Source organism: Brugia malayi (genome assembly GCF_000002995.4).
Source record: "Brugia malayi strain FR3 genome assembly, contig: Bm_v4_Chr1_scaffold_001, whole genome shotgun sequence".
Taxonomy (NCBI): Eukaryota; Metazoa; Nematoda; class Chromadorea; order Rhabditida; family Onchocercidae; genus Brugia; species Brugia malayi.
This window is the reverse complement of record NW_025062475.1, coordinates 12,374,057-12,400,898: the sequence shown is the minus strand read 5'-3', so window position 1 is coordinate 12,400,898 and position 26,842 is coordinate 12,374,057. Positions and strand designations below refer to the sequence as shown.

General features: G+C 26.7%; 3 protein-coding genes across 6 annotated transcripts; all 3 read left to right on the top strand.

The window, feature by feature from the left end:
• Positions 1-3,784: 3,784 nt before the first annotated feature.
• Bm10631 (recombinant antigen R1, identical) lies at positions 3,785-4,799 on the top strand (the record flags this gene model as incomplete). Its single annotated transcript, XM_001893655.2, has 2 exons — positions 3,785-4,021; positions 4,416-4,799. The coding sequence occupies 2 exons, from the start codon at positions 3,785-3,787 to the stop codon at positions 4,797-4,799; spliced, it is 621 nt and encodes a 206-aa protein (XP_001893690.2).
• A 1,251-nt stretch (positions 4,800-6,050) lies between these two features.
• Positions 6,051-14,802, top strand: Bm4821 (Conserved hypothetical protein, putative; the record flags this gene model as incomplete). Of its 4 annotated transcripts, XM_043077623.1 has the most annotated exons (14): positions 6,051-6,229; positions 6,591-6,748; positions 6,951-7,056; positions 7,645-7,757; positions 9,847-9,972; positions 10,503-10,613; positions 10,872-11,024; positions 11,543-11,617; positions 12,127-12,279; positions 12,429-12,671; positions 12,945-13,181; positions 13,309-13,446; positions 13,986-14,126; positions 14,720-14,802. In XM_043077623.1, the coding sequence occupies 14 exons, from the start codon at positions 6,051-6,053 to the stop codon at positions 14,800-14,802; spliced, it is 2,016 nt and encodes a 671-aa protein (XP_042933557.1). The 4 variants fall into 4 exon arrangements, with proteins under 4 accessions (XP_042933557.1, XP_042933558.1, XP_042933559.1 ...); XM_043077624.1 differs by lacking the exon at positions 13,986-14,126; XM_043077625.1 differs by lacking the exons at positions 6,051-6,229; positions 6,591-6,748; positions 6,951-7,056; ... (4 more) ...; positions 11,543-11,617; positions 12,127-12,279 and having other exon boundaries at positions 12,614-12,671.
• A 2,476-nt stretch (positions 14,803-17,278) lies between these two features.
• On the top strand, positions 17,279-26,565 carry Bm10632 (Uncharacterized protein; the record flags this gene model as incomplete). Its single annotated transcript, XM_043077622.1, has 11 exons — positions 17,279-17,429; positions 21,635-21,822; positions 22,811-22,965; positions 23,328-23,389; positions 23,706-23,804; positions 24,266-24,390; positions 24,564-24,674; positions 24,936-25,080; positions 25,678-25,774; positions 25,931-26,057; positions 26,389-26,565. The coding sequence occupies 11 exons, from the start codon at positions 17,279-17,281 to the stop codon at positions 26,563-26,565; spliced, it is 1,437 nt and encodes a 478-aa protein (XP_042933556.1).
• Between the last annotated feature and the right edge of the window lie 277 nt (positions 26,566-26,842).

The window sequence follows — 26,842 nt, the reverse complement described above, 5'->3', positions numbered from 1 at the left end:
AGAAATTGTGTTATTAATGAAAAAGTTTTTAAAGAATAAAAATAAGTTAAAAAGGCAAACAAATTTCACAAAAAATTTATGCATGGTCAATTGATGAAAAATTGAAGTATTTGGTAAAGAGAAGAAATAAAAAGAAGGAAAAGTAAACAAGTACAAGGCAAAAAAGGAAAAATGTTTGCAATTAAAAGTTAATTTTTTTCTTTTAAAATCACAACTTAATTTTAATTAAGTTGAAAAACAAACAAACAAACGACTATCTTAGATTAGGATTAAATGAAAATGATTGCAAAAAATTGCATAAAACAGTGCAATCTGAATAATTTTGTTTTTTTATCGGTGATTTTTTTTTAAAGTGTCAAAAAATATAAAATTTGCACTTTAAAAAGGACGATAAAACAACATTATTCAAAGCAGGTGTAAAAATGATATTAAAACATGTACTTTAAATTGAAGTGCTACACAAAAATATGTATTTAAAAACAGACGAATATTTTATAATTATACAAAAGTATGAGAAAAAATTACAAATGTATTTTTCAAACATATGAAAAAACTTGCATAAACATATATCTACAGTGAAAAAACTGAATGATCCTTATACCAAAGATAAACATAACCGGATCTGACCATTGATACCAAACGAGCCTGAAGTGTTATCCAACAAAAACATAATAATAATAATAATTATAATAAATCAGAAATAGACACAGAACAATAGTTCAACTCATTTAACACTTACCAGTAAAATCAACAGTTGGATGAGATTGCGGCAAACGAGATATCACGTAATTCTGAAAAATATATCACTACAAATCAAAATTAAAAAAAAAATGAAAATATTATTTCACACAAATCGACTTTCATTCACACTATAATGTGCAAATAATAGGCCAATTTATGTGATAGAATGCAACTTTTCTCTTGGCCATGACTCATTGTCGCATGAATACATGAAAAGGAGCTATGAAATTATTTTTTGATAAGAATTTTATAAATGTCCATAGAGTGAAGACAACAAAACATACGACGGAATGATCACCCTGATATAGCTATCGTGGAAAACCATTCGGCTGTTGAGTCTGAGTCTGTAAAGTAAGTGGAGAAAAATATTTGATATAAAGAAATATTCAACATTCAGTAATTATACATATTTACATCAAAAATTGGCTTTCAGTATCATATCGGAATGTGAAAATATGTTAATTTATAACAAAGTAATTATGCAATACGAAATCAATTAATATCATGTAATCGTTAATTAAGCATTATCCCTGTTTGACCTTTACAGTGATGGAGTATATGTGATGGTCGTTGAGAAATTACTAATTGTGAATATGCAGATGAAAAATTTACTTTGACAATGGAAAATATACGAAAGAAAGTGATAGATTTAGTTCTTATCTACACTAAATAAATTCACCAGGGTGCAAGAAAATGAACCAAAAAAAGCAATTCGATGAGTTAATTGAAATAAACTGAAGTGTGAATAGATTTAATAGAATTGTTACACAATTGTCACAATTGTCATTAAAAGAATCCATCCTAATATTTACTGATGATAAGAAATTATTTATTGAAAGGAAAAGTGTGCAAATAATAGAATAGGTATGATCCTTTTTGAAGCATTGTAATGAGAAATATGTGAAAATGAAAATTCCTACATCATTCTCACATTTGCAGGAAGGAAGATAATCCGAGGCATCTAATTATGCTTCTATAAAAGATATACTTTACAAGCAATAATCCCAATATTAGCCAATCGTAGCTTTTGAGAAAGAATTTTCTCATTCAAAATTGTTAACTGACAATTAAAATTGACTAGAAAATGAAATATAGTAAATTTCTGAAATACCTTTCAGTTTCATTTCCCTACCGTATGCCATGCCTATTCATAGGGCAGATTTGATTGGCTGAAGGAAGTTAGAAATAGAAATTTTAATTTTTCATCCGGCAAAATTTTTTGTTCCATATTAAAGCTCTAAATCAAAAGGTCTTAAAAGATATTTGATCATAACTTCTTCTACTTATTAATTACTGTTGAGATTGCTTCAGCAAATGAATTAATTAGCGTCAAATCTCTATAGTGCATCTAGAAAAATGTATAGAAAATTATAATAGCAGTGCTTTCGTACCTTGAAAAAAAATGAGAAAATGATTTGTGAATTTCTAAAGGAAAAAATGAAAACTTCATAGTGACTTGCCTAAAATTCCTTCCTGGTATTTCATGTCCATATTTCCACAACCTCTCTCATTCGTTTCCGATATCCGGAATTATGTCACGAGTCTAAATTCCATCCACCAATTATTTCATAAAAAAGTATATTACTGAGTTGAAATATGAACATAGCAAGCTATATGAGTTCAAATTCAATCTTAAAAATAAAAAATTAAGATGATCAGCTGAAAATAAAGTTAATAATCTTATTGTCAAATCTGTATTAGCAAACATTGTGATAGGCATTTCTATTGAATTTCAGAAAGATGTAAAAAATTTGTGCTTTTCATTCTTAATGATATTTTGCTTTGAGACCTTTGTGAAAAAAACTGTAAAAAACTTTTTGAGTTTTGATGAGTTCAAAGTGAATTGTAGTGCGATTTTAATAAGATCGGCGTTACAAAAGTGTAAATAAAATATATGTAATGAGCAAATAAAAATATTATACTAATTTGCAAGAATTAATTTGAAATTAATTTAATCACCAAATATTCACTTTCGCAATAATAAAACTTCGACAAATTGAATGGAACATTATGTTCAAATGTAAATACTTATTCAGTTTTTTATTACATATCAATTTTAATTAACTTGTCAGTTTTCACTTCCGAAAGATTTATAGTCGGTTCAATTCTTAATTCTTCATTTGACCCCCATAAAAGGTCATAGAGCAGTAGATCAAAATTTCAGTCATTTATTGATCAATCAGTGTTCAGTCAGTATGCTTTTGAAGCTAATCAATTCGCATTTTTTTTTTTTTTTAGTAATTTTTTTTCTTTTTAGTTCTTTTATGCGACAATTTTTCATTAAATTAGATAGTTATATATGTGTGTGTGTGTGTAAAATGTTTGTTCAAATCGATTGTTATTTGGATATGCATATTTTGCTAGTCAAATATATCTTTCAATCCAAAAATTTTTCTTGATTTTTCTAATGTATAATTTAATTGAAACTTACATAAGTTGGTTTCATTATTTAATACACCCAACTCTTTCTACTGCATAAGATAATCCATTAGTAAAACCAAAATTCAACAATTGTTATTGAATTCAAAAATTTCCACAAAATCTGTTGTTGACAGTAAAAATGTTATTATTTGCACAAAATGAAAAGAAAAAAAAAGAACTGATCACAAGTCATACACGTGTATAGGCTTAAATTATTCAAAGATGATTCATCCTATTCTCGAAAATAGTATTATTTATAATAAATCATTGCAATATGAAATAAATAAATTTTTATTTATTATTCTGTTTCATTTCAGACATATTTTAACAACAGTTTTTTTGAGCACTTCAACTGTTATAAAAACAATGTGCCAAATGTTTTCTGTGTTACATCAATTTGCCTTCTGTTTTCTCCATTTCATTTCTGTTGCTTTGTCATACAGAAAACAGCTATGATTTCAGTTTCAGTTTGTATATTAATTTCATTTTGCTGCTAATTTTACCTTAAATGTTAAAATTTTCTTGTCATTACTATTATTATTACTATTTATTATTATTATTGTTACTATTATTACTATTATTATTATTATTATTAAATGACTGATCTTTCAGGAATAGAAAAATGATAAAAATGAATGAGAAATATGTTAAAGAATTGATACTACTGCTGTTGTTCGCTATGATATATACATCGTTAGAGTCGAATTGTGAATTTTGGATCGAAGATGATTTTCATCCATTTGTGCCAAAATCAGAGGAAGCACGAGAAGAATATTGCGGTTTCTTTAAAGAAATGAATTTGTCCAGAAATGAGTTAATGGATACAATCAGGAAATGGGCATCAAAATATGGAGTTTTGGTCAGTATTTTTCAAGATAAGATTATCTGCCTAGGACTATCTTATTTGATACACTTTGCATTAAAATAAAATGAAATGTTTCTTTTAATAATTTTATCAAAAATTATTAAAATTAGATCATCTTGTCAATGTTATTAATGATTAGATAGCAGAGCACTGAGTTTTACACCACGCGAAAATAATTAATTCCTAAGTTTCTTTTCCGAATTGATATCCGTTAATGATGGTAAAGAGAAATGAAGACGAATCGATATAATTAAAAATTTTGGCCTTTATCTATTAAGTTAATAAATTTGTTGGAACTGATAACAAAATGATATTGATACTCTGTTCATTTTAGAAATAAATAAGTAAAAGAAATTAGATGCAATTAGAAAATACTAATATACTACAGGAACAATTTGATAACTACGTTGACGAAGAGTTACGATACGAAAATATGGTTTATGATATATTCAAGGATAAAGTTAACAGTACATGTGGGAGTGAAAAAATTAAGAGAACTCTTTTCGAAATAACAGATTTGCTAACAGACAGAGATACTGCACAACAAACGATTCAGACTAAAATTGATGAAATCATAAATAATTTAAACGAGAGAGAACGGATGGAATTAACTCAATTATGGGCGATACTAGGTGAAGAAGCGATCATCGAAGCGCAAGACAAATTTGAAAATGGAAATAGTATTTGGGAAGCAGTTGAAAATACTACTCAAACTGATAATTTTAAAAGTGAAATAGTAAAAGACAACGATAAAATACTAATCAGTAATTAAATATTTTATGGGTAGAAGAGATACTTTTTGCAATCTATAAGAGTAAGTAAACAAATTTGCTTTTTCAATTGTATATTTTAAAACTAAGTTATGACCTTTGCACTTATCCTATCAATATATATATGCTTGAAAGTTAGATCAATTATGCATTAATGTTTGAAATGAAGTAAAACGTAATGAAGTTACATAATTAAAGCGTACGTAATAAAGCGCACTTGTGTGCATGCATCTGTCTTTTTGTATAAATAAAATTTCTAAAGCAAAAATTTGGGCGTTATGCATGCTTATACATCACACAATGGTATTTTTCGAATATTTCCGTTAAAGACATTTCCGGAAAAAACACATCCGATATCAGTCATTAAGCCATCTTATTTGATTTAATCTTTAAATGATGCGATATTCATTCAAATTTTCAGTATTTGCATCAAATTTTATTGATTAATTCGTCGGATATATCGGATATAAAGATAGCATTTTGTTTACTATCCGTTACTCTAATATTTTCCATTCGTTTGCTTTACATTTTTGCTTTCTCAAAAACAGATTTGATAGTATCTATTTACTACTGTATGATGATAAAAAGGTGATAAAACATGTGACAGAAAAGTTTAGATGAGGTCAACCAGATGAGATGTATGGATTAAGATGGGGAGAAGAAGATTTGGATGATGTCAACTTGATGAGACACATGAACTAAAACATGAGAGAGAAATTTGTCAAAATGTTTTTTTTTTTGTGAAGTTTGAACTTATGTTTACTCAGAATTTATAGAAGTTAAAATTCTTAATATGAAGTGAAATGTGATTATCAGAAATAATAAATTGTAAAAATAAAACTTTTGTGGGCTGCAGGAAAGAGTGAAAAGAAAGAAGAAGAATCGTTGTTTTCTGAGATAAGTAATGATTGAGGAAGATAAGATAAAAGAGTTAGTTTAAGTTAGAGGGGAGAGGGGAAAGTTGAAAGGTGAAACAGGAGAGATCGATACTCTCTGAGGGAAATTAGAGAGAGAGAAAGCAGATGTGGTCAAGAGGATGAACATAAGTTGTCGGTAAACAGAACCGAGCAATCATCACTTGCATTTCATTTCGGTTCACGACGAGTTTAGTTTGGATCGTACAAACAAGTTTCTCAGCTGGTCATTGAGACGAGGCGATCGGTCACTGCTGCAAGCGCTTTTGGACGGAACGGTTGTACTGCGCTGATTGAAAGTTGGTTAGCTACTGCCGTGCAAATTTTAAACGATTATCGATGCGATACAGCGCAATCTATTTTAACTTTCTAACTCTTACAATTAGCAATTTATTTCACGTAATTTCCACGCAGCAGCTAACCCCAATTATCGGTGGTAAATGTGATGCTAACAGTTCAGATGTACCTATTGGTGGGAAAGGAACACAGTTCTTCCTCAGATGTGAACAAAGCTTACAGTAAGTAATTTTATCACTGATAATAAAATGAATCCATCAATCAGTTTGATGATAATTACCAATGAGGTTGAATAAATCATACCTTCAAGACTAACACTGAGTAATGATAATATCTTTTGGGAAAGTTAATCGAAGCATTAAATTTCATCATATTGATGGTGTAATTGGATAAAATATATGTTTTTTAAACCTTTAATATCATTAAATAATTTATTCCAGGAGAGATATGTAATCAAGTTATAGTGAAATTTATTAAATATTGTAATAAATTCATTCAGCATAATGAAATCATAGATACTGTTAGTTTTTTTCTTAATTAAACAATATAATTAAAAAAAAAAAATATGCAAAATTAATTTAGGTCAGAAAACGGTAAAGGAGTTTGGGTAGTGAAAAGTCGTACTTTATCAACTACAACATCTCAAACAACTCCAACAATACCTGTAATTACCATACTACCACTCGAGAACAAGCAAGAATCGTATCAGACTCTTAAATCAAACAATGATATCATTTGTGGTAGAATAAATTTGCAATTTTTTTTTAAAACTTTCTACAATTTCTGATGTTATTTTTATTCGTATAATTAAATAGATTATTGCATGTGATTATTTGAACTACAATTATGAAAACAAATGCCAAACATAATATATAAACTAATGGCTTTTAATTTGTTTGAAATTTTAGCAGCGACCATTTTGTGAATAATTTCATTTTGCAGTAGAAGATAAAAGTGCGCAAAGTGGCGATCCGTGTTCCGTGTCATCCGTATGCCTACAACAAGAGCAGGGACAGTTGTCATCAAATTACTTGCAGTGTGATCAAAGGTGAATCGTTCAGTTTTTCTCGAAATTAATTAAACGAAAAAAAAAAATCATTGTTTCCAACAATTCATCATTTTGCTACCATCTATCATTTTATTAATCCATCTTATTATTGTCACTTAGGGCAAAAACATAAGTATTAAATAATAGGTATAAATAGTTACCTAATCAGTTGAAAAGTATAAATAGTTACCTGATCAGTTGAAAAGTATAAATAGTTACCTGATCAGTTAAAAAGTATAAATAGTTACCTGATTAGTTGAAAAGTATAAATAGTTACCTGATCAGTTGAAAAGTATAAATAGTTACCTGATCAGTTAAAAAGTATAAATAGTTACCTAATCAGTTGAAAAGTATAAATAGTTACCTGATCAGTTAAAAAGTATAAATAGTTACCTGATTAGTTGAAAAGTATAAATAGTTATCTGATCAGTTGAAAAGTATAAGCAGTTACCTAGAAAAAATCAATGAAATGTTTGGTGGAAGAATTTTTATATTTTTATCAAAAAAATAAACGAATAAAGGTAAATTTTAAAATTTAAGGCAAATTTTTTTTGCAAGCAATAAATCGTAGCAATAATGAGAATTTAGTACCAATCAATGGATGAGGAAATCCTGTTTGGATGGACGAATATTCAGTTTTGAGCACCAAACCTGCATCACATCGGACATAAGCGCATTCAGGCAAAGTCGCCTTGGAACACGTAAGTTTGCTCTGAAGTTAGCGATTTTTGTTGTGCAGTTTTATTGCGCATTTACTAATTAACTATTATCATCATTTCATTTAATTATCACAAATAACATCGATTTTCGATTTTCAGATCAAAACTCTAAAATTATCAAAAATTTTGTGGTACTCTCGAAGGAATCTTTCCTCTTTTTGTTTCACTCATTGAGTATTTTAAATAAAATACCACTTTTTTTTTTTGAAAAACCAATAAATATATTATGAGAACTATGATCAAATAGGTATAACTGTAATAATAACTGAATTATTCACTACTTCATAAAGCATATGTTCTCGTAATTGCACGTCACTTACAAAATTATATGTTTAAATATTTATTTCAATTTCTTCGCTAGTTAAATCATTAGTCTAAATATGTACTAATATAATTAAGAAAAGATATCGTTATAGAAATTAAAATTAATATCTGATTTAATATCAGTGAATATTTATCTGATCAAAATTGCATTTATTGTATTTTTACTTAAATTCTGAAAGTATTTAAATTGAGAAAGAAAATTAAATATTTGAAAGTTGTTAGGTGATAATTATCAGTCATCCCTGATATTTAGTTGTCAGAATGAAAACAAATAATCACATTTCCTCTTTATCTTGCATCTATCATTTCCTTATCACAGTAATCGTTCACTCTTCAAAAACGCTAGCAATGATGTAGCATACGGCTAAAAGAAGCTTACAATCTCGGAAATTTCAAGACGACATTTAATGTAATGCATTGGATAACAATTACTTCACATTCTCGAAATTATTGTTTAAACAGTTTGGTCAGAATTGAAAAACTAACTGGTTTTGCAGAGTTTTTTTTGTTAATTCAAATGAAAAGAGCAAGCGTAAATATAACAAATCCGTTCATCACGACAGGATTGCAGTATTGCAGTAGCAAACGGAAATCTTTTCGAAGCACAAATAAAGCAGAGCAAATGGCTGAAGTACCTTTTGCAAGGAGTGGACACTAAGCTTATAAGCACACAATACTGACCACTCATTGCTAGCACGACCGGTTGTTTCGGTCAATTGCTATTTATTTTGAAGTACAACTGAAGTTAGTACAGAACAGGAAGACAGAACATTTAATTTTGAAGAAACTTCAGTGAGAAGGAAGAAAATGATAAATCAATGGAAAAAATCAAACAAAATTTACCGGAACAAGAGAGCTGCTGTTTCCAAAAAAGGATCTGGCTTACCTAATCCGGTTGACAATTCGAATCAAACTATAATCAATTTAATGATAAGTTCCTGTCGATGATTGCAAATATCAATTCTATTTCAACATTGATTCCAGCAGATGGATAAAGCAACTTAATCGATCAGTGGAAATCTGGAAATCTAACAATAGTCTATTCGAACTGCATCGATAAAAATGCAAATTTAATGAATGTTTGCTAACAAACGGCCAAGATGGATCAAAAAATGCGAATTTTCCGGAAAAATATGTTTGCAAAAGGATGAATACATACAACGCGCGCTTTTCGGTAATTTAGAGCAGAGAAACGGAAAGAGTTCATGAAATGATAGAATAAACTGAATATTAAGCATACTGATCAGTTGATATGATGGATGAAATGAGGAAAACTTTCATTTATGAATTTTTATAATCTAAAAGAAACACAGTAAAACTTTGCCGGATTAATTTTCTTTAAAATTTCCAACCAGAAATATTTGTTAGACTTCCAAAGAAACTCCGAAGAATCGAAGAAACTATAGCGTTTGATAATTGATAAAATTTTATCAATGAATATGATATATTAGTAATTTCTATGTCATATTTTCAGTTTTTTATTCTTATTGTATTTAATTCTTTAAACAGAAAGAAATCCCTTTACATGCACAGTCTTTTGCCAAAACATGAAAAGTTGTGTTAATTAAATCCCAATAGATGATAGATTATTTTCCGGAAATGGATAGCACATTATCCGGTTTATCACTCGCTACTTTACTGTCAGCAATGGTTGAAACATTCTAAACGTTTAGTAAATATTTAAATTACCAGTGATATTCTTATCGTATGAACTCATAACAACAAATGATACTAATAGCAAATTCAGGGTATTACGGACAATCAGCGCCAAATCCTTTTGGTGGAATTGCGTGTTCGTTCACGCAGTGCTCTCAGAATAACCCGTGCCATCGCGGTACATGCAATAACGGTTATTGTTGTACTTCCTCCAATGGTAAATTGAATATTTCTTTTTGCAGCTGTTCCAGTAACTCTATTTTTAATTTCAAATACTAATCAAATCAATTAATTTCAAAGATGGAAATTGCTAGTCTGTAGCGCTGGTTTGATCATTTTCTAGAATTTTCATATGAAATATAAATGAATGAATCACTTAGATCAATCAAGTATCACAATTTTCTTAACTTTATTCTAACCATAGCTGTATCTTTGAATTAGGCTGAAGTGCTTTTTTGAACTTTTGATAATCTATCAAATATATTACTGGAAAATATATTTGATATTTAATTAGAAAAACATCCAAAATTCATCATTTCAATGATGTGATAAATGTTTACTGGACTTATTTAATGTTCTTTACTTGTTTACTAGAATTGCTTTACAGGAAATTTTGTAATAGTATGTCATATCAGAAACTTCATAACAAATTCCCTGTCATTGTTTCATTTAATAAACCCGTGAAATTGGTATTATTAATTATTACAAGTTTTAATTGCTATATGCAAATTAAACAATTCAATTAAGGCCCTGTCTACACTACTTTATTACCATATCATCAGCAATCACTTCAAATGAATCAATTTCCATTCTCGATACCTCATCAAATGCAACCAGCACATAATCCTACAGCTTTTAGTAAATTTTTGAAAAATTCATCAAATTAAATTTAGGAATTTAGAAACTTTCATACATTCTGCATATTTTAGTTTTAATACTGAAAAGTTTTAATACTTCGGTTTTAATACCGAAAAAAAAAAAAAAAAAATTGCCTTTGTTGTAGAATTTGTAGCCAAACTGCTCGTTCATCCATTGTTTACATATATTTTGAAAATCCAATTAAATTTATATTTAAATACGATAAAAGCTATTTAATGCGAAATATTACTGCAACAGATGGATGCGCAAATGGCGGATCACCGGTTGGCACTTGCATTAATATGCGTTGCGCACGTGGATATTTCTGCTCGCCGGGTAACATCTGTTGTCCATCAAATGATTTTGGGACAATGATAGGTAGCACTGCTAATCCGATGAAAAATCCATTTCGTATGTTTATTCAATTTTCGTTCTACTATATAAACGTAAGATGAAAAATGTACGTGGAAAATAAACGTAAATAACTTTTAGTCAGTTGATTTCTTTAGCGTAAGATGTTCATATAGTAGAAAGAAGTTTCAGTAATTAAAAACTAATTGAACAGATACATTTCTAAATTTCCAGCTAAACCTATCTCATTCTACTCTTTTTTGTTTTTGCTTTTACATTTTTCTATCTGTTGACTTAATTTCAGGAATGAATTACTGATTTGCATAATACAACAATTTTTAATTAACTCTTCAAATGTCTTTCTCGGCTAACATAAATATAGAAAACCAACAATCTATTTAATTTTAGTTTCTTGATGGATGTGAGCAAGAAAATTTAAATGTAAAATACAATAGAGCAAATTTAGATTTGATAACACTTTGCTATGTTATCCAATCAGAAATTCTGCTCATCGTCAAATGCAATTTAAAGAGAAGATTGATGGATAAAATTTGAAATGCTGAAAAAAGAAATTTCAGTTTGTACTGATGGAACCCAAGCAGCTGGGGCTTGCATTCTTGGCCAGTGTGGCTCATCATTTACATGCATGAACGGTATGGTATCTTCTTTTTATTCTATTATTTCGTTGATGATAAAATAAGACTTATTGGCTATTGGCTCAATTGGGGACAGATCTAATTACATTATTTTCGTAATCACATCACTTTTCAAATAAACAAATGAATTGTTGCAAAGCAAAAATGTGATTTAAGTATTACTAAAGGAATTCATTAGACAGTACTATCAACAATATTTAAGTTCAGTCTCAATGCTGCAATGCAGCATTTTCAAATGCTAATGACGATAATTTGACAATGCCAAAAGCTGTCATTTACCTCTTTGAGTAGAATTAAATGAAAAGTAAATTTAAGCAAAATCAATTAACTGAAAAATTCAAACCTAAATACACTTGGCTGATACTATGAAAGACAAAGACTTTTCTACCAATTGCTAAATGACTGCGATCATTATTAAAAATCTTAAAAGACAGAGAAGAGACGAATGGAAAGTATAAGTTAGGATAGATCAATTAATTATATTCTATTAATTACCTTAACTTTAGGTTTATGCTGCAATGTAACAAATAACACACCTCGTTGCCTTGATGGTTCGCCATCTGTTGGTGCATGCATTTCCGGACACTGTGGTGCAGGTTTCGTGTGCACCACAGGGAATTTATGCTGTTTAACAAATACCATCGCTAATATCATCCCTGGTCATATTAAATTTTAATTTTATACTTCAAAATTGTTTTTTCAAAATCAAATTACATCAAAAATTTTCCGATTTCATTGATTACAATAATAGAAACATCAAGTTTTATTTTGCCTTTTTTCTCAGTTTACTGAAAATAAATAATTTTAGGGACATGTCCAAACAATGCTGCATCGATTGGTACTTGCATTAATGGCCTATGTCCAACTGGTTATACATGTATAAATGGTCAATGTTGTCCACAAACCGACAAAACTTTCCGTTGCTCTAATCTTAATTATGCTCTTGGACCATGCGTTGCTGGCCAATGTCCAGATGGTGGTTTTCAATGCGATATGACAATAAATTCTTGCTGTCCGGTAACGGATCCTGTTGGCCCATGCATTGAGCCAGGTTATTTTAACATCTAATTTAATTTGAAAAAGTGAGAATTCAATTTGAATAAAGAATTGCTTGGTATTGTTTCTTCTTCTACGATACCATTAAAGTGTCAATTCGAAGACGTCTGTTGCTTTGCTTTCAAAGGGACAGCAGATGACATCTTATAGAAGCTAATCACTCACAGTGATTTACAATATTTATTGGTGTAAATATGTTTATTTAAACTAAATTTAATATTATCACTGCATGAGTTCTGTAACTTTCATATTAATTTGCATATTACAGGTGACCAATGTCCAGCAGGTAATACATGTTTCAAAGAAGGTTCAACTCCGTTGTGCTACAAAGAATGTGATGGTCGTGGGACAGTATTTGGTCCTCCGGTAGACGGAGTATGCCCAACCGGAACTACTTTGATTTTTGGTTCTTGTTGTACCTTAAGAGCGCGATTGCATAATCCAATACAATCATCGTTTTTTTCTGAACGACACGCTGATTTCTATTCATGGCCTACTACTTCCGGTAAAAATTTTTGGTTCGACTTTAAAAATACATCCAATGAATTATTGAAGAATGTGATTTAGTTAAATTTAAGTTAAGAATGAGAATTTACTCAATTTTTTGATCACTTTGCAAAAGATATTTTCAGGAATGAAATTATGTCCGGATAATACCGGACCTATAAGTGCTTGTATAAATGGTCAATGTGGATACGATTATCAATGCTACAACAATGTTTGTTGTCTTCCGCAGTACAACAATGTGATATTTCCACTTTCATTAACAGGTAAAATGTTGACATTTTATTTTTTTATATTTTTAGAATATCGGAAAAAAAAAAATTGATTTTTAATTGATTCTTCAATAGCTCAATAGCTGTCATTTGAAGGATATGAATTAAAGAAGGAAAGATGATAATATAATATCCTAAGCGATCATTCCAGCAAATGTTTTCAATTTCAAATAATTTAAGCTTTTACTCATCTCATCTCCAAACAATAGCAATAATCTTCTATTAGAAATTTTAAATTAGAATTATTGACATATCTTTAAAAAAAAATTTTTTTTTTCTTTTACTTCAAAATTAAGTTTGCTAAGCTAATACATTTATTTTTAATATATTAGCTTCACCTGCCTATATATTCTTTCAATTTAAAACTAATCATACAACAATAACAATCATTTTTCCTGCAAATAAATAATCAAATGATTAATTCATTTTTCAAACTTTTATTTTATTTTATTTTTTTTCTTCTGACTTTTATTTCAAACTGAGATTTATCAGAAAAAAAAAGCAAATTCAAAAGTGAAAAAAATTTATTGTAGCATTGAGGCCAATAGGTGCTTCATGTGAATTTACGCAGCAATGTGTTAATTCTATGGAAGGTTTATCAATTTGTGAATTAGGTATATGCAGGTGTTTACCAGGTGCTCAAGTGAATGGATTTTATTGTGTTAAACGTTTCAGTTAGTTCTCTTCTTTTTTCTTTTTTCTTTTTTTCCCAATTTCTTTTTGAAATATATCCTCAAAAAAAAAAAAAAAATTGTAAATTAGAGAAAAATTTTTTTATAATTTTTTATGATTTAATGCTATTATATTACGGATAGTTCAGATGAGAGATTCCTTTAAAATACAAAAATTTCTGTTGCAATTTCAACAAATGAATCATTAAGAAATTAACTGAATGATAAAGTGATGATAAAATGATGTCAACTTTAAATATATTAAATTAGCTATATGCAGGATCAGCTATATCACATTGATTTATTAGCCGCATTGATGTTAATATGTCTAATTAGCGATTTGATTAGATTTAAAAATTAAATTTTGTTTTTCATATGAAATGCTTCGATGATTTTAAAAAAATTAGCTTTTTTATTTTATGTCATTCAGTGTATTAACTCAAAAAGGCGATATTATTGTTTTTGTCTGTGAATTTATTAAATTCTTAATCCGAATTGTCACTTATTTATAATACTGATATACTGTTTATTTACAATGTAAATGATTTGACAGACTTTGGTTACTTTCAGGGAACTTTCAGGTATATTACTTTCAGGTATACCACTAAACGATGCAGGGCAATCGTCCAAGAATGGTACTTCAGTAGATGAATCTGATGCGGTAGGGACTGGGAGTTAACGAATAAAGGACGAATAAAGTTTTTTTTTTTTTTTTTTACCAGAGCATTTCCGGTTGTTACCTTCAGGATTCCATCATTTCTAAATCATTTACCGCAATTTCACCCATTTCTTTTTTTTTCTCTCAAAAAAAAAAAAATCTACAAATAAAATGACAAACTTATAGATATGATATCTTATTAAGCTAAATTGTCATTAACTTGATGAAATTCATTTCGTTAACCAGAAATATGCTAATAACTTTACAACTTACTCCAATTTACACTAATAAGTTTTTTTTTTTTTTTTTTTTAATTTATTGTTTTGCATATATGTCTGATCTAAATATGTTTTTCAACAAAGTATTCATTTTCATTTTTTGCACCTGTAAAAATATATGCAATACTAAATGTGACAAATTTTATTTGAAATAAATAAAATTTTATTGCTATATCGTTTTTATCTCTCTCTCTCTCAAAAAAATAAAACTTTTAAATTTGATTATTCAACTGTTTCTATTATAATTTTAAAAAGCAAAAATAAATGAATAAATTGAAATCGTTTGAACATAAATAATGCTAATTATTAATTGAGAATTTTCTGGTCTATATGAAATGCAAGAAAATTTTTTGTGTCACATTATTATGTCATGTCATATTTGCATCACATTGCTGTCACATCTTTGGTATTGTGTTCAGATGTAATCATTTTTGTTGTTCTATCAATAATTTTCATCTTGATCTAAGAATAAAATTTGTAAATTTAAAGCTTTCTAAAATGTCTTACAGTATGACTATATCCTCTAAGTACTAATAACAAGGTATATAAGTAATTTACTCTGCTAATAACAAAGTATACAAGTGTTTCCCTAATGCAGTAGTATTTAAAAATATTCAATGATGTTAAATTTCAATAAGATGGAAAGAATTATTCTTTAATTAAGTTTATCTCTTTCCTAATTTCTATATAACTAATAGTAAACTAAATTTCAGGCTTGGTACGATAAATCTTCCTTATTAGTTTCCTCAAAAAAAAAGAAAAAAAAAACAAGCATTAAATGCTTGTTTTCTTTCTAGCACTGAAATTATTTTCATATAATAAAAACAATGAAATTTCAAATTTAACAGAAAAAAGAAGGAAGCAAAAATGATATATTTATTCTATATAATAGTTAAAGAGTTAATTAACATAATTGTAATTTATAAATGCTTGCTTATTACAGTATTTAGATTATCTCACATCAAATTAATATTCTGATTAAGCTAAAATTAATTATTAATTACTTTTTAAAATATAATCTATCTTGTCTATTAAAGTATTATTGATTTAAAAAAATTTTTTTTTCTCCCCATTTGCATAATGAAATAAAATTAATTGCTTCCTGATATTATTATATGAAATATTATTTTTTACAGATGAATAACTCACATCGCATTTGAATATTTATTTGCAATGAAAACTTATAACTAAACTTATGCTATTGCTCTTATCACAAACTATAAACTACGTTTCTTTTTACTTCAAATCAACCGTGATAACTTTTTATTTCGAATTTAATGACTAATGATAATTAGGAAGAGAAGGAGAGAGAGAGAGAGAGAGAGCGGTGAGAATAGAGAATGAAAGAAAAGAGAAATGAAATGTGAAATAGATGTAAAATATATCTCTACCTGTGCAGGTAAAAAGAGAAAGAAGTAAAAATCAAAAATAAAGCAAATATAATCGCAACACTAACAGATAACACAAAATATGTAAAACGAATTTTTTTTTTCTCGAAAAAAAAAAAAAAGAAATAATGTAAATTAATGAGTATAATATGATGAAAATAAAAAGAAAAGAGGAAAAAAAAAAACATGGAAGCAGGTGGTAAGTAATAAATAAAATGTCCCACTTTACTTTAGTTGGACAAACTTTCATTTCAAATTTCTTTCATATTTTACTTTTCTATAAGCTTTGACTTATTTAAAATATTCCATAATATTTTCATCATTTTTTTTTCTATTTCTTTCCCAAATCTTTTTTTTTTTTCATTTCACGCATATTTTATTTTCTTAAATTTATTCATAAACTTGACATTTTGTAGTAGAATGAAAAAAGAAGTATGAAATGAGAAAGAAATCAAATACTGTTTTTTTCTTGAAAAAAAAGGTAATGAGAAAATTTGCAAGGAAATATTAAAAGGAATGTTTTAAGCTATTAACAATTACTAAGCTTAACTTTTTTTCCCATGTTTAATTATAGGTGTGATAGGCTTTGAATTATATTAAAAATTCGTCATCTATCACAAAGTTTGGTTGCTTGAATGTAGTAATAATAATGGCAAAAATGTCAACCATTAACCGCTGCGACAATCTTTTCGTTATGTTTTATTATAATTCTTACCATTGAAATATATGTTATTTTAATAATTTGTACAGTGAATAATTTTGAAATGATATTTGTAAAAAAAAAAAAAAAAGAAAAATTAAATTTTTCATTTTTAGGTTAAAATCTGTCCAATGAATGATCATCGAGAAAGTATGCTAACAGTAATATTTGCAATTTTAATTTGTGTCATTTCTCAATGTTCGATCACTAATGCAGTTACCTATGATCGATTTTGTCAACACTATCCTCCACTTTCACAATATCATTCTGAGCCACATTCTGGTTCATTTTCATTTTTCGTCCTAAAAAATTCCTTCCTGTTAACGGAACATTCATTTTTTAGCATTAAAAAATTTTTAATTTTCAAATTAAAAATAAAAATAGAATTGGGATATTTATCAATGACAATCGAAAAAAAAAGAACATATTTTTTAAAAATTTTCCAATTTTAAAACAATTTTTCTTTTTTCTTATTGATAAAAGACTTCAATGAGAATTTGAAGTAAAATTATTACCTATTAATTTAATGTTTTATTATGCATTGCAAAATAATTGGAAAGTTAGATCATCAAAATTAGTTAGCATTGATGATATTTCGTTAGTAAACTAAAATTTTAGACAGTTGCTAAGATGACAAATTTAGGAAAGTAATTAATCTCGAAAATTTAAATTTTGAAAAACAATCAATTCGTATGAAATATCAATGTACAATATTTTAATCTTAAATTTTTTTATACTAATCTGAAAATATATTACTAACCGTCAAAAATTTCAAGAAGGCTTTTATACATTCCAAAATTAAAGAAATTAAAATAAAGCTTCAACATCGCATTAAACATACCTCTGTATAAACATAGCAAACCAATTGATCTAATCAAATTTAATTGTATTCAAATTTAATCTCATAGTTATATAAATTTCAATGCAAACGAGATTTTTTGTTTTTTTTTTTTTCCAAAATACCACCAAAATATTAAATTGTAATAATAGACGGTGAAAATTTTTAGTATTTGATACTTTCCAAAAAAATTTGATAACCAATTTTTCAAATGATATTATAATAATTAAAAAATGAATTTTATTAATTCAACTTATAGTATCATTAAACTTTTTTTTTTTTTTTTTTTTTTTACAGTCAAACGAACGAATTACGATTTTATCCGATTTGGTCGTGGCAGAAAAGATGGGCCAGGAACATATGATTACATACGCTTTGGAAAAAGATTATCAGGATTGCTGGCTAATCAAAATTCTGAACAAACGAATTTAGCAAAATAAATGCTAATAGTTTATTCAAATATCGGCAAATATTGGAAATAACTTTATACATGATTCTTTTTTTTTTTAGTTTTGTCATCAATAAATGGTAATTAATGTTGAATAAAGTGGACAGATTAGATTCATTGGAATTCTTTTCGTTTTTACACATAAATAAAAAAAAAAATTTGAAAAATATTCCACTTGAAAATTTACACAATAAATTTAACACTTCTGGACTTCATCCAAATTTTAATTGAATGTACGTATTAGCAAAGTTGAATTAATTATGAATTAAAATGAGCAATTATTCAGATAAAATGAAATAAATTGGTGTAAAATTAGTTATTAGCTATTTTGTACATTTCAATGCTATTTAATTAACCTTTTATTATAAAAAACTTTAATTAACCTTTTATTATAAAAAGCTTTAATTAACCTTTTATTATAAAAAGCTTTAATTAAACTTTTATTATAAAAAGCTTTAATTAAACTTTTATTATAAAAAGCCTTCATTCCAATAAAACAGAAAGAAAGAAAAAAAAAACAGTAAATAATGAAACATTCTTTTTTTCTACTAATTACTGTTTCAGTTAATTAATTTAAATAGAAATTAATCTAAGGAACTTTTCATAGTATCACAGAATCACTTCCACTAATATCATCATTTCATAAATAAATGAAAATTACATTCATTTTCGATTTTGTTTTCATCATTTTGTCCAAATTTATGCGATAATTTGTGTAGGATTGAAATTTCACTAATTTCATTTCGTTAAAAGTTAAATTTATCTTACTCAAATTTTATAAATAATTTAATAATAAATGAGCAAATATGATAGTAATGGATAATTTTTGAAAAATTAAAATTTAATGAAATAACCTGGTGGATGTGAAATTAGCAAATAAGAGGAATGACGACTGCAATGACGTAAGTGATATGCGTGATATGCAACGTAAATGCATTTAACAAGTTTTGATTAAGTCATGAAAAAATGTTCATTGTATTTTGGTAGAGAAGAAATTTGGTAATGTATAAAATATTCATTAATGAATTTTGGATGTATTATGGTAGTTCATTTAAAAACAAAACGATAATAGTAATTTTCTTAGAAAACATGAATAAACGATCTACAAGATGGATTGTTTAAATGAAATTTGAAAATTTTAAAAGTTGAAACCACCTGTTCAAAATTTAAAATTTTTTAAAATAAATACTTGTAGAAAAAACAAAAAACTGCAACAGTATTATAATAAAGTGTGAAAGTTGAAGCACTCCAGTTCTATCATTTTCTTTTTTTTTTTTCGTTTCTAATTTAGTTCGAACTTAAAAAATGAAAATGAAATACCAGAAATGAGGTATTTTTGAATTCAATTATCTATTTTGAATTATAAGCAATGATATTATATATATAATAAAGCATTATATAGTAGTCATATTAAAATGAATCTATTAAACTCACTATTTAGAGATTCCAAAACAACTTTTTTTAAAAAAAAGAAAAAAAAGAATTTGAAGATAATTGAGAGATTAAAAATTAGCTGCTAAGTTATAATAATTTCAAGTTTTTAAATACAAATGTTTGATTATTTTCGACTAAATAATTCTTATTCAAATTTTACAGAACAAATTTGTCCAAATTTTAATTTTCAAAAGTGCAATTATAAATTAATTTAATCGTTTCCGTGACGTAAAGAATGAAGGAAAGATGGAAAGATTTTTCTTTTTTTTTTTTTTTAGCAAAATAAATATTCGCCTGCTTTTTTTCTTTTTTGAAGTCATTTATAGAAAGTTTAGCTTATTTAAAAGTTACAGAAAGTTGGAAAAGCATTTGTTTAATTAATTTTGAAAATTTAAAAAAAAAAAATTTTTTTCAGGCTATTTTGCATTTTACAAATTTCTGCAAGAAATTCCAAATGTAAAATGAAAGTTTTGATTTTGCTAGAACTAACTGATTATTTTTCAGCAATTCATTTTATTGAAATGACAAAAAAATATGTGTTAAATTGAAATATCACCTGATATCACCTGCGTAGAGAAAATAAATCTTTTAAATTTTTCATTTTTAAGCAATTATCGGTTACATGAATTATTTTTTGTGTCCTTTTTTATTTTTTTTTTTTTATTTCAAAAACGAAAAAAAAAAAAAAAACAATTTTTGTGAAATAATTAAAATTCGGCTGATTAGAAAAAAAGAAGTAAATACAAAGTTGATTTTGTTTTTCTCATATTTTAACATTCTTTTTAACAGCCAATTTCATCTTCTCGGGATCCACATAATAAAATACTAAATTATAGTGTAAAATTATATTTCCTTTAATTAAATATTTTTTTGATTTCAAATGCTACTATTTTGCAAAATTTGCATAAAAGGACATTGAAGTGTGAGACAAAATTATATTTGTGACAGTTAAATACTTTCTTAATTGCAAGTTCGATTGTGGAATCAATGTAAAAGATATTGAAATGTGAAATGAAATTTAAATTATAAAAAAAGTATATATGCTAAGTATAAATTCATAAAAGGTATCAATATCCAAATATAAAAGAGAAGTAAATTAAATCTCTTGGCTTCTTGAATTTGAATAATTTTTCAAGTAAACAGCTTAGAATAATATATGAACCAGTGAGTGATTAGAAGATGAATGAATGATAAAGTTATATCAGTTAAATATGAATAGATGGGGCGTCACCAACAATTTCAATTTTCAATTCAACTTTTAAAGAGACGAACATTTGAATTTCTTTTCATATTCTACCATTACTCTTTCAACCACGTTTTTACTCTTACTTTTCGTTCTTCTTCCTCAAACTAATATTGCCAGTAAGTTATTTGAATTATAAACAAAACTGATAAATAGAGTAAATATAATAAAGCTAATTAACACGTGGTTAAACTAGTACAAAATTAGACTTATGAGTACTACCTGACAATTCTCAATCCTTATCATCAGTTGTATTCATTGGAAATAAAGTTGAAAATGATTAGATATGATATGTGCTTCTGATGATAATAATCAGTGATATTATTCTTACTAATACTCTTTCCCAGTTTAATAAATCATTTAACACACATTAGATTAGTGGAATAATTCAAAGTATTAGTAGAAAATATTGATATTATTTTCAACTAAAATAATAATTTAGGTAAATCAAATAATATATATTATTTGATTTTTTGCTTTAGAAAGTACGAATGCTTAATTCGTTTTGAATGCAATTTCAGTAGAACTACCAAATATTCCGGATCGTGAGGAAATCTCAGATGCTGAATTAAAATACCATGGGATGAATGATGAGCAACGCTTATTTAAATATATTATCAGGAATTTTGACATTTCCATACGACCGGTTTGGAATGCAAGCAGTGTTGTAAATGTTTACATGGGTCTTACACTCACCCATATTTTCAATATTGTAATACTTTCTAAAATTTCTTAACTTCTACTTAAACCATAATTTGAGTAAATTTTACTTAAGCCTAAAATTCTCTAAATTTTACTTAAACCATAACTTGAGTAATAATAAGATTTTTTTTTTGGAATAAATTAAGTGAAATTTTGTTTATACCAATAACTATTTCAATAACTCACGAATTATGAGCATATTTTTTTTGGACAAATTAAATGGAAACTATATTTGTAAATGCTTTAAAAAAAAGGTATTTTCTTCAACCATTAACTTCTTTTTTAAAAATTTTATAATTAAAATTTTAAAAATTCAAGCCTAATTCTTTGCTCAAAATTTGAACTCATAATTAAATTTAGCATTTTTTCAAATTACTTTATTGTTTAGTTCTATCAAATCTGAATATTTGCAGCGATTTAATTTTTTCATTTCTTATATATGTTGCATTTTTCTTCATATTTCTTCAAAAAATTTCAGTCTAAAGTTATACTACAAACAAACAGAAAAGAACTGCAAGAAATGAATGCATTGTTTTAAAAAAAATATATATGTATTTGAGAAGAAAAATGAAATAAAACTTGGCCCTTGGTTGTTTAGGCCTAAGTTAATGCAAAGGCTAACATTGTCAATTTATCACTTTGTTTCATTCGAAGAGAAAAAAAAAAAATTCAATTTGTTTTGAAGCAAAACTAAAAAAAAAAAAAAAACATGTTCCATTCATGGTTACACTTATTGTATAATTTTTCCTCTTCAAAAATCATTTCACTTCTTCCTTCTTTGATTTAATTATCTTGGGATTCGTCTGACAATCCATGCTTTCATTTTTTTTTTAACACAAAAAGAATTTTTTAAATTGTTTTGCATAAAATGAAAAAAAGAAAATTGGAGCAATTGCAATGTAAACTAATATGCAAAGGACAAATAATTTACGAATTGTAATTTAGTTTTTTTTTTTTTTTTTTTTTGAATTTCAAACATAAATTTCATTGTTATAAAGGATGAGAGGAATCAAGTGTTGACACTAAATGTTTGGGTAGAACAAAGTTGGCACGACGAAAGGATTCGTTGGAATCCAATTGAATTTGGCAATATCAGTAAATTAACAGTGGGCAAGAAATATTTGTGGACACCAGATATCGTCCTCTACAATAAGTCATCATTTTTGCCATCAAAATTTCAATTATTTAATTTAAATTTTATCTAAATCTTATCAAAATAGTGCTTTGAATTCTTATTTCTTTCACAATAAAATCTAGCTATTTATGGAAATTTGAAAATTGCAAAATAAAACTAAAAAATTTTGCCGAAATAATGTGCTAAAAGTAAACAGTTGGAATCACCGTTTCAATCTAAAATTAAATCCGGATCTTTTTCAGGAAATGCTTAATTATACCATATATTAAACTTACAGAAACTTAATTTCTTAACTATTTCATACTTGAAAATTTGAGTATTCATTTTTTTTTTTTCAAGCTATTTTATGAAAATTTCAGTAACAGTTTACTTTTTTCCAGTGCGGGAGATTTTTCACGTGGTTTTGTCGACACCAATCTTCATATTTTAAGCAATGGCGATAGTAAGTTTATACGATTAAATAAATAAACAACAGTTTGTTGAAATTATAATGTGCAAAATTAACATTTTCTTTGAAATTAAAATTTTCAAACTTATGGAATAATTTGATCGTCGATGTGTAAGTGATATTACTTACTTACGTGATTGTTAGCATTTCCAGAAAATATGACGGAAGTACGCTTAGTAAATGACAGAATTTGCAATGATACATTTCTCTTTTTTTCTTTTTTTTTTTTTTTTTTCATTACTATATAGGAGCAATAAATATATTTAATTAAATAAAAAAAGTGATGGTTCATTTGAAATGAATTTTGAAGCGCAATGGGCACCGCCAGCAAAAGTTTCTTCGATATGTAAATTGGATGTTAGATATTTTCCATTCGACGATCAATTCTGCTTGCTTGAATTTGGCTCGTGTAAATCTTCTTCTATTACTGCTCAAATTAATATTTATTAATTTAAAAATTTCAAATTATTATGCTGTTTAAAATCAAAGATAACAAATGAGGAATGTTTAGATAACTATAGAAAAATAAATGATTTTAGATACAACTAAACAATTGAATTAAATATTATCAAAAGCATTAAATTCACTTATTCAGCTTAAGTAGCTCAATAAATGAATTTGTAATTACTACATCGACAAAGACAAGATTTAATTACAGTATTCTGTTAAAACTACTCTCTGCCAAATATTTACAAATCACAACTGCATGTCTCGCAATATGTTTTCAACTAATCAATATGCAGAAAAAAAAAATACAAAAATACGAAACAGAATGTAAAAATAAACACTTTAAGCTAACTTTACGTAGCTTCAAACTACAGTAATTAAAAATTATAGTATATGCTTTCTCTACTAATTACTGTAAATTAGGGATATACGATCAATCACAATTGGATGTACAAATTATGGAACGATACGATGGTAAGAATCCGTTCACACGCGATTCGTTCATTGAAAATGGAGAATGGGAAATTGTTGCAAATCGTACACGTAAGGTATTGATTTTCTATACCAATGATGACAAACGTAAATACACGTAAGTCAAAATATCATTATTAGATGCTAATACTGAACATTAACAAGATGAGGTTTAGTTAGCAATGAGAATAAACTAGCTAGCTTAGATTAATATGCTTATGAATACTTTGAACAGTAAAAGTTTTCTAAGGTACTTCGTGGTCGGCAGACAATCTTTTCAACAATTGTGTTTGAATTGCATTTACGACGACGAGTACTGTACTTCATTTACAATATTATTGCACCGTGTTTCATGCTTTCTGTAAGTTTTATGGTAAAACAAATTCCAAATATACTGTAATCAATTTTTTATTACGATAGTACATTTTGTATGAGCATACATGAAGAGTTGTACTGTACTTCGAATTATTATATCACTGTTATTTCATTCATTTCTGAGCAAAAAAAAAAAAAAAAAAAAAAGTTTGAAATGAAAAATTTCTATTCGTTCCTACAATAAGTCAACCATTACTTATCTGATTAGGTTAAGTAAAGTAATTTACGATTAAAAAATTCATTTCAGATATTAACAATGATGCAATTCCTATTACCGTGTGAAAGCGGTGAAAAAATAACACTTGGCTTAACAGTATTACTGGCTTATTCCGTTTTTAGCTTTAATATTGCTGAAAATATGCCGGAAACATCAGAAGTTATCCCTCTTATTGGTAAGTAATAAATCGTTAAAACTTATGAGTGCATCTCTGATAACCATCATTATTTCTAAATAATACCACAAAATTTATTTGATTAGTATAACACGAATCAAATAGAAGGGTATTGGAAATCATAATTAACTTATATTTGTATTGGAAATCATAATTAACTTATATTTGTATTGGGAATCATAATTTGCATTCGCATTTGTTATATAAAATAACTTTCAAGAAGAGATAATTATTAAAAATTTCAAACAACTATATCAAGTGATTAGAGAGATAAATGAAGTTAAAAAAAATTATTTGATCAACATTTAAATTATTGATTGCAGCGTAAACAAAATTTTAGAGAATATCCATCCATTCAATGCATTCGAAAATATATTTAACATTTATGCTCGAAATAATAATAATATCTCACTAATTAATATCTTTCTTAAATGGCATTCAGTTAAAAGTTTTTTAACGAATGCTTTTTTAAGCTCTTATTGTAGATTCAAACCAATAAGTTTGAATAATAGTAGTAAATATATTATCCATCAATAACATAATAATATTCACTGGTTGATAAATAAATGATCATTTTGGCAAATATTTTAATTTTAGCGATATATTTGATGGGAATAATGGCAATTTCGGGTCTTAGTGTTTGTTTATCAGTTATCGTTCTCAATATGAGGCATAGCGCTGAACGAAATTGCAGGTTTTTAAATCAATTTTAATCATTTTTCATCATAAAATTTTAACCATAAAATTTCATAAAATTTACTTGATTGAAGCAAAACTTATACTCGAAATTTTCATAAATCTTTTGAATATATTACATTTGAATATTTTAAAACTTGAATATTACATTTAGACCTCCAAATTGGTTAAATTTTATTGCATACCGAATTCTCGGACGTTTGTTTGGTATAGCGGCACAAAAAAAGCACAGAAAACTGGAATATGCAAAAGATACAAAAGATCTGATGAGCGAAATTATAGTAATATAATTCTTAAATTGCTTCTCATTTCATTCAGAATTATAATTAGAAATTTTAAAATTTTATTTAGAAGCTAGTCAGTTCCTTAATAATAGCAATTAACAATCCAAACAATGAATTCTTTTTGGAATCTAAAATATTGTTCAGCAACTAGAAATTTGCTCACAACTATAAATTGAACTAATAAAAGTAGTGGTTGTCCAAAATTCTCTCATTTAACAATGTTTCATTGTTATGAATTGACATAATTTTGATAGCAAACAAAAAAAAAAAGAAAAAATCTTTACAATATTTTTAATACTAAAATCAATTTCTTTGTTTTTTTTTTTAGATGGAACGAATTGAAAATGAGAACGATCACGACGAATTGGTTGAGGAATGGAATCATATTTCGATTATCTTTGATCGATTTTTCTTTTGTTGCATTTTTTTCCTTACCGGTGTTGCTACCTTTTTTTTGTTAATAGCTCCTCGTTTCAGTCATCGACATTTTGATATGAATTCTTGAACTTTCTAGTAGTATGAGTTAAGTTGTAGCTTATGACTTTAATTGGATAAAAAGTTATATTGATTAAACACACAAGAAAGTATTGTCATCCAAATGTTTCGAATAAAAATCTGTATTAAAATAGAAAATAAAATAATATTTGCATATTCAATACTTCCTTTCCTCCTTCTAAATTTATGGTCTACATTTCTGCATCAGTTTATGAATGTCATAGACAAAATAATTGAACCTTTGATTTTATGAAAAAGTTTTAACTTTATAAAAGAATGTCACAATT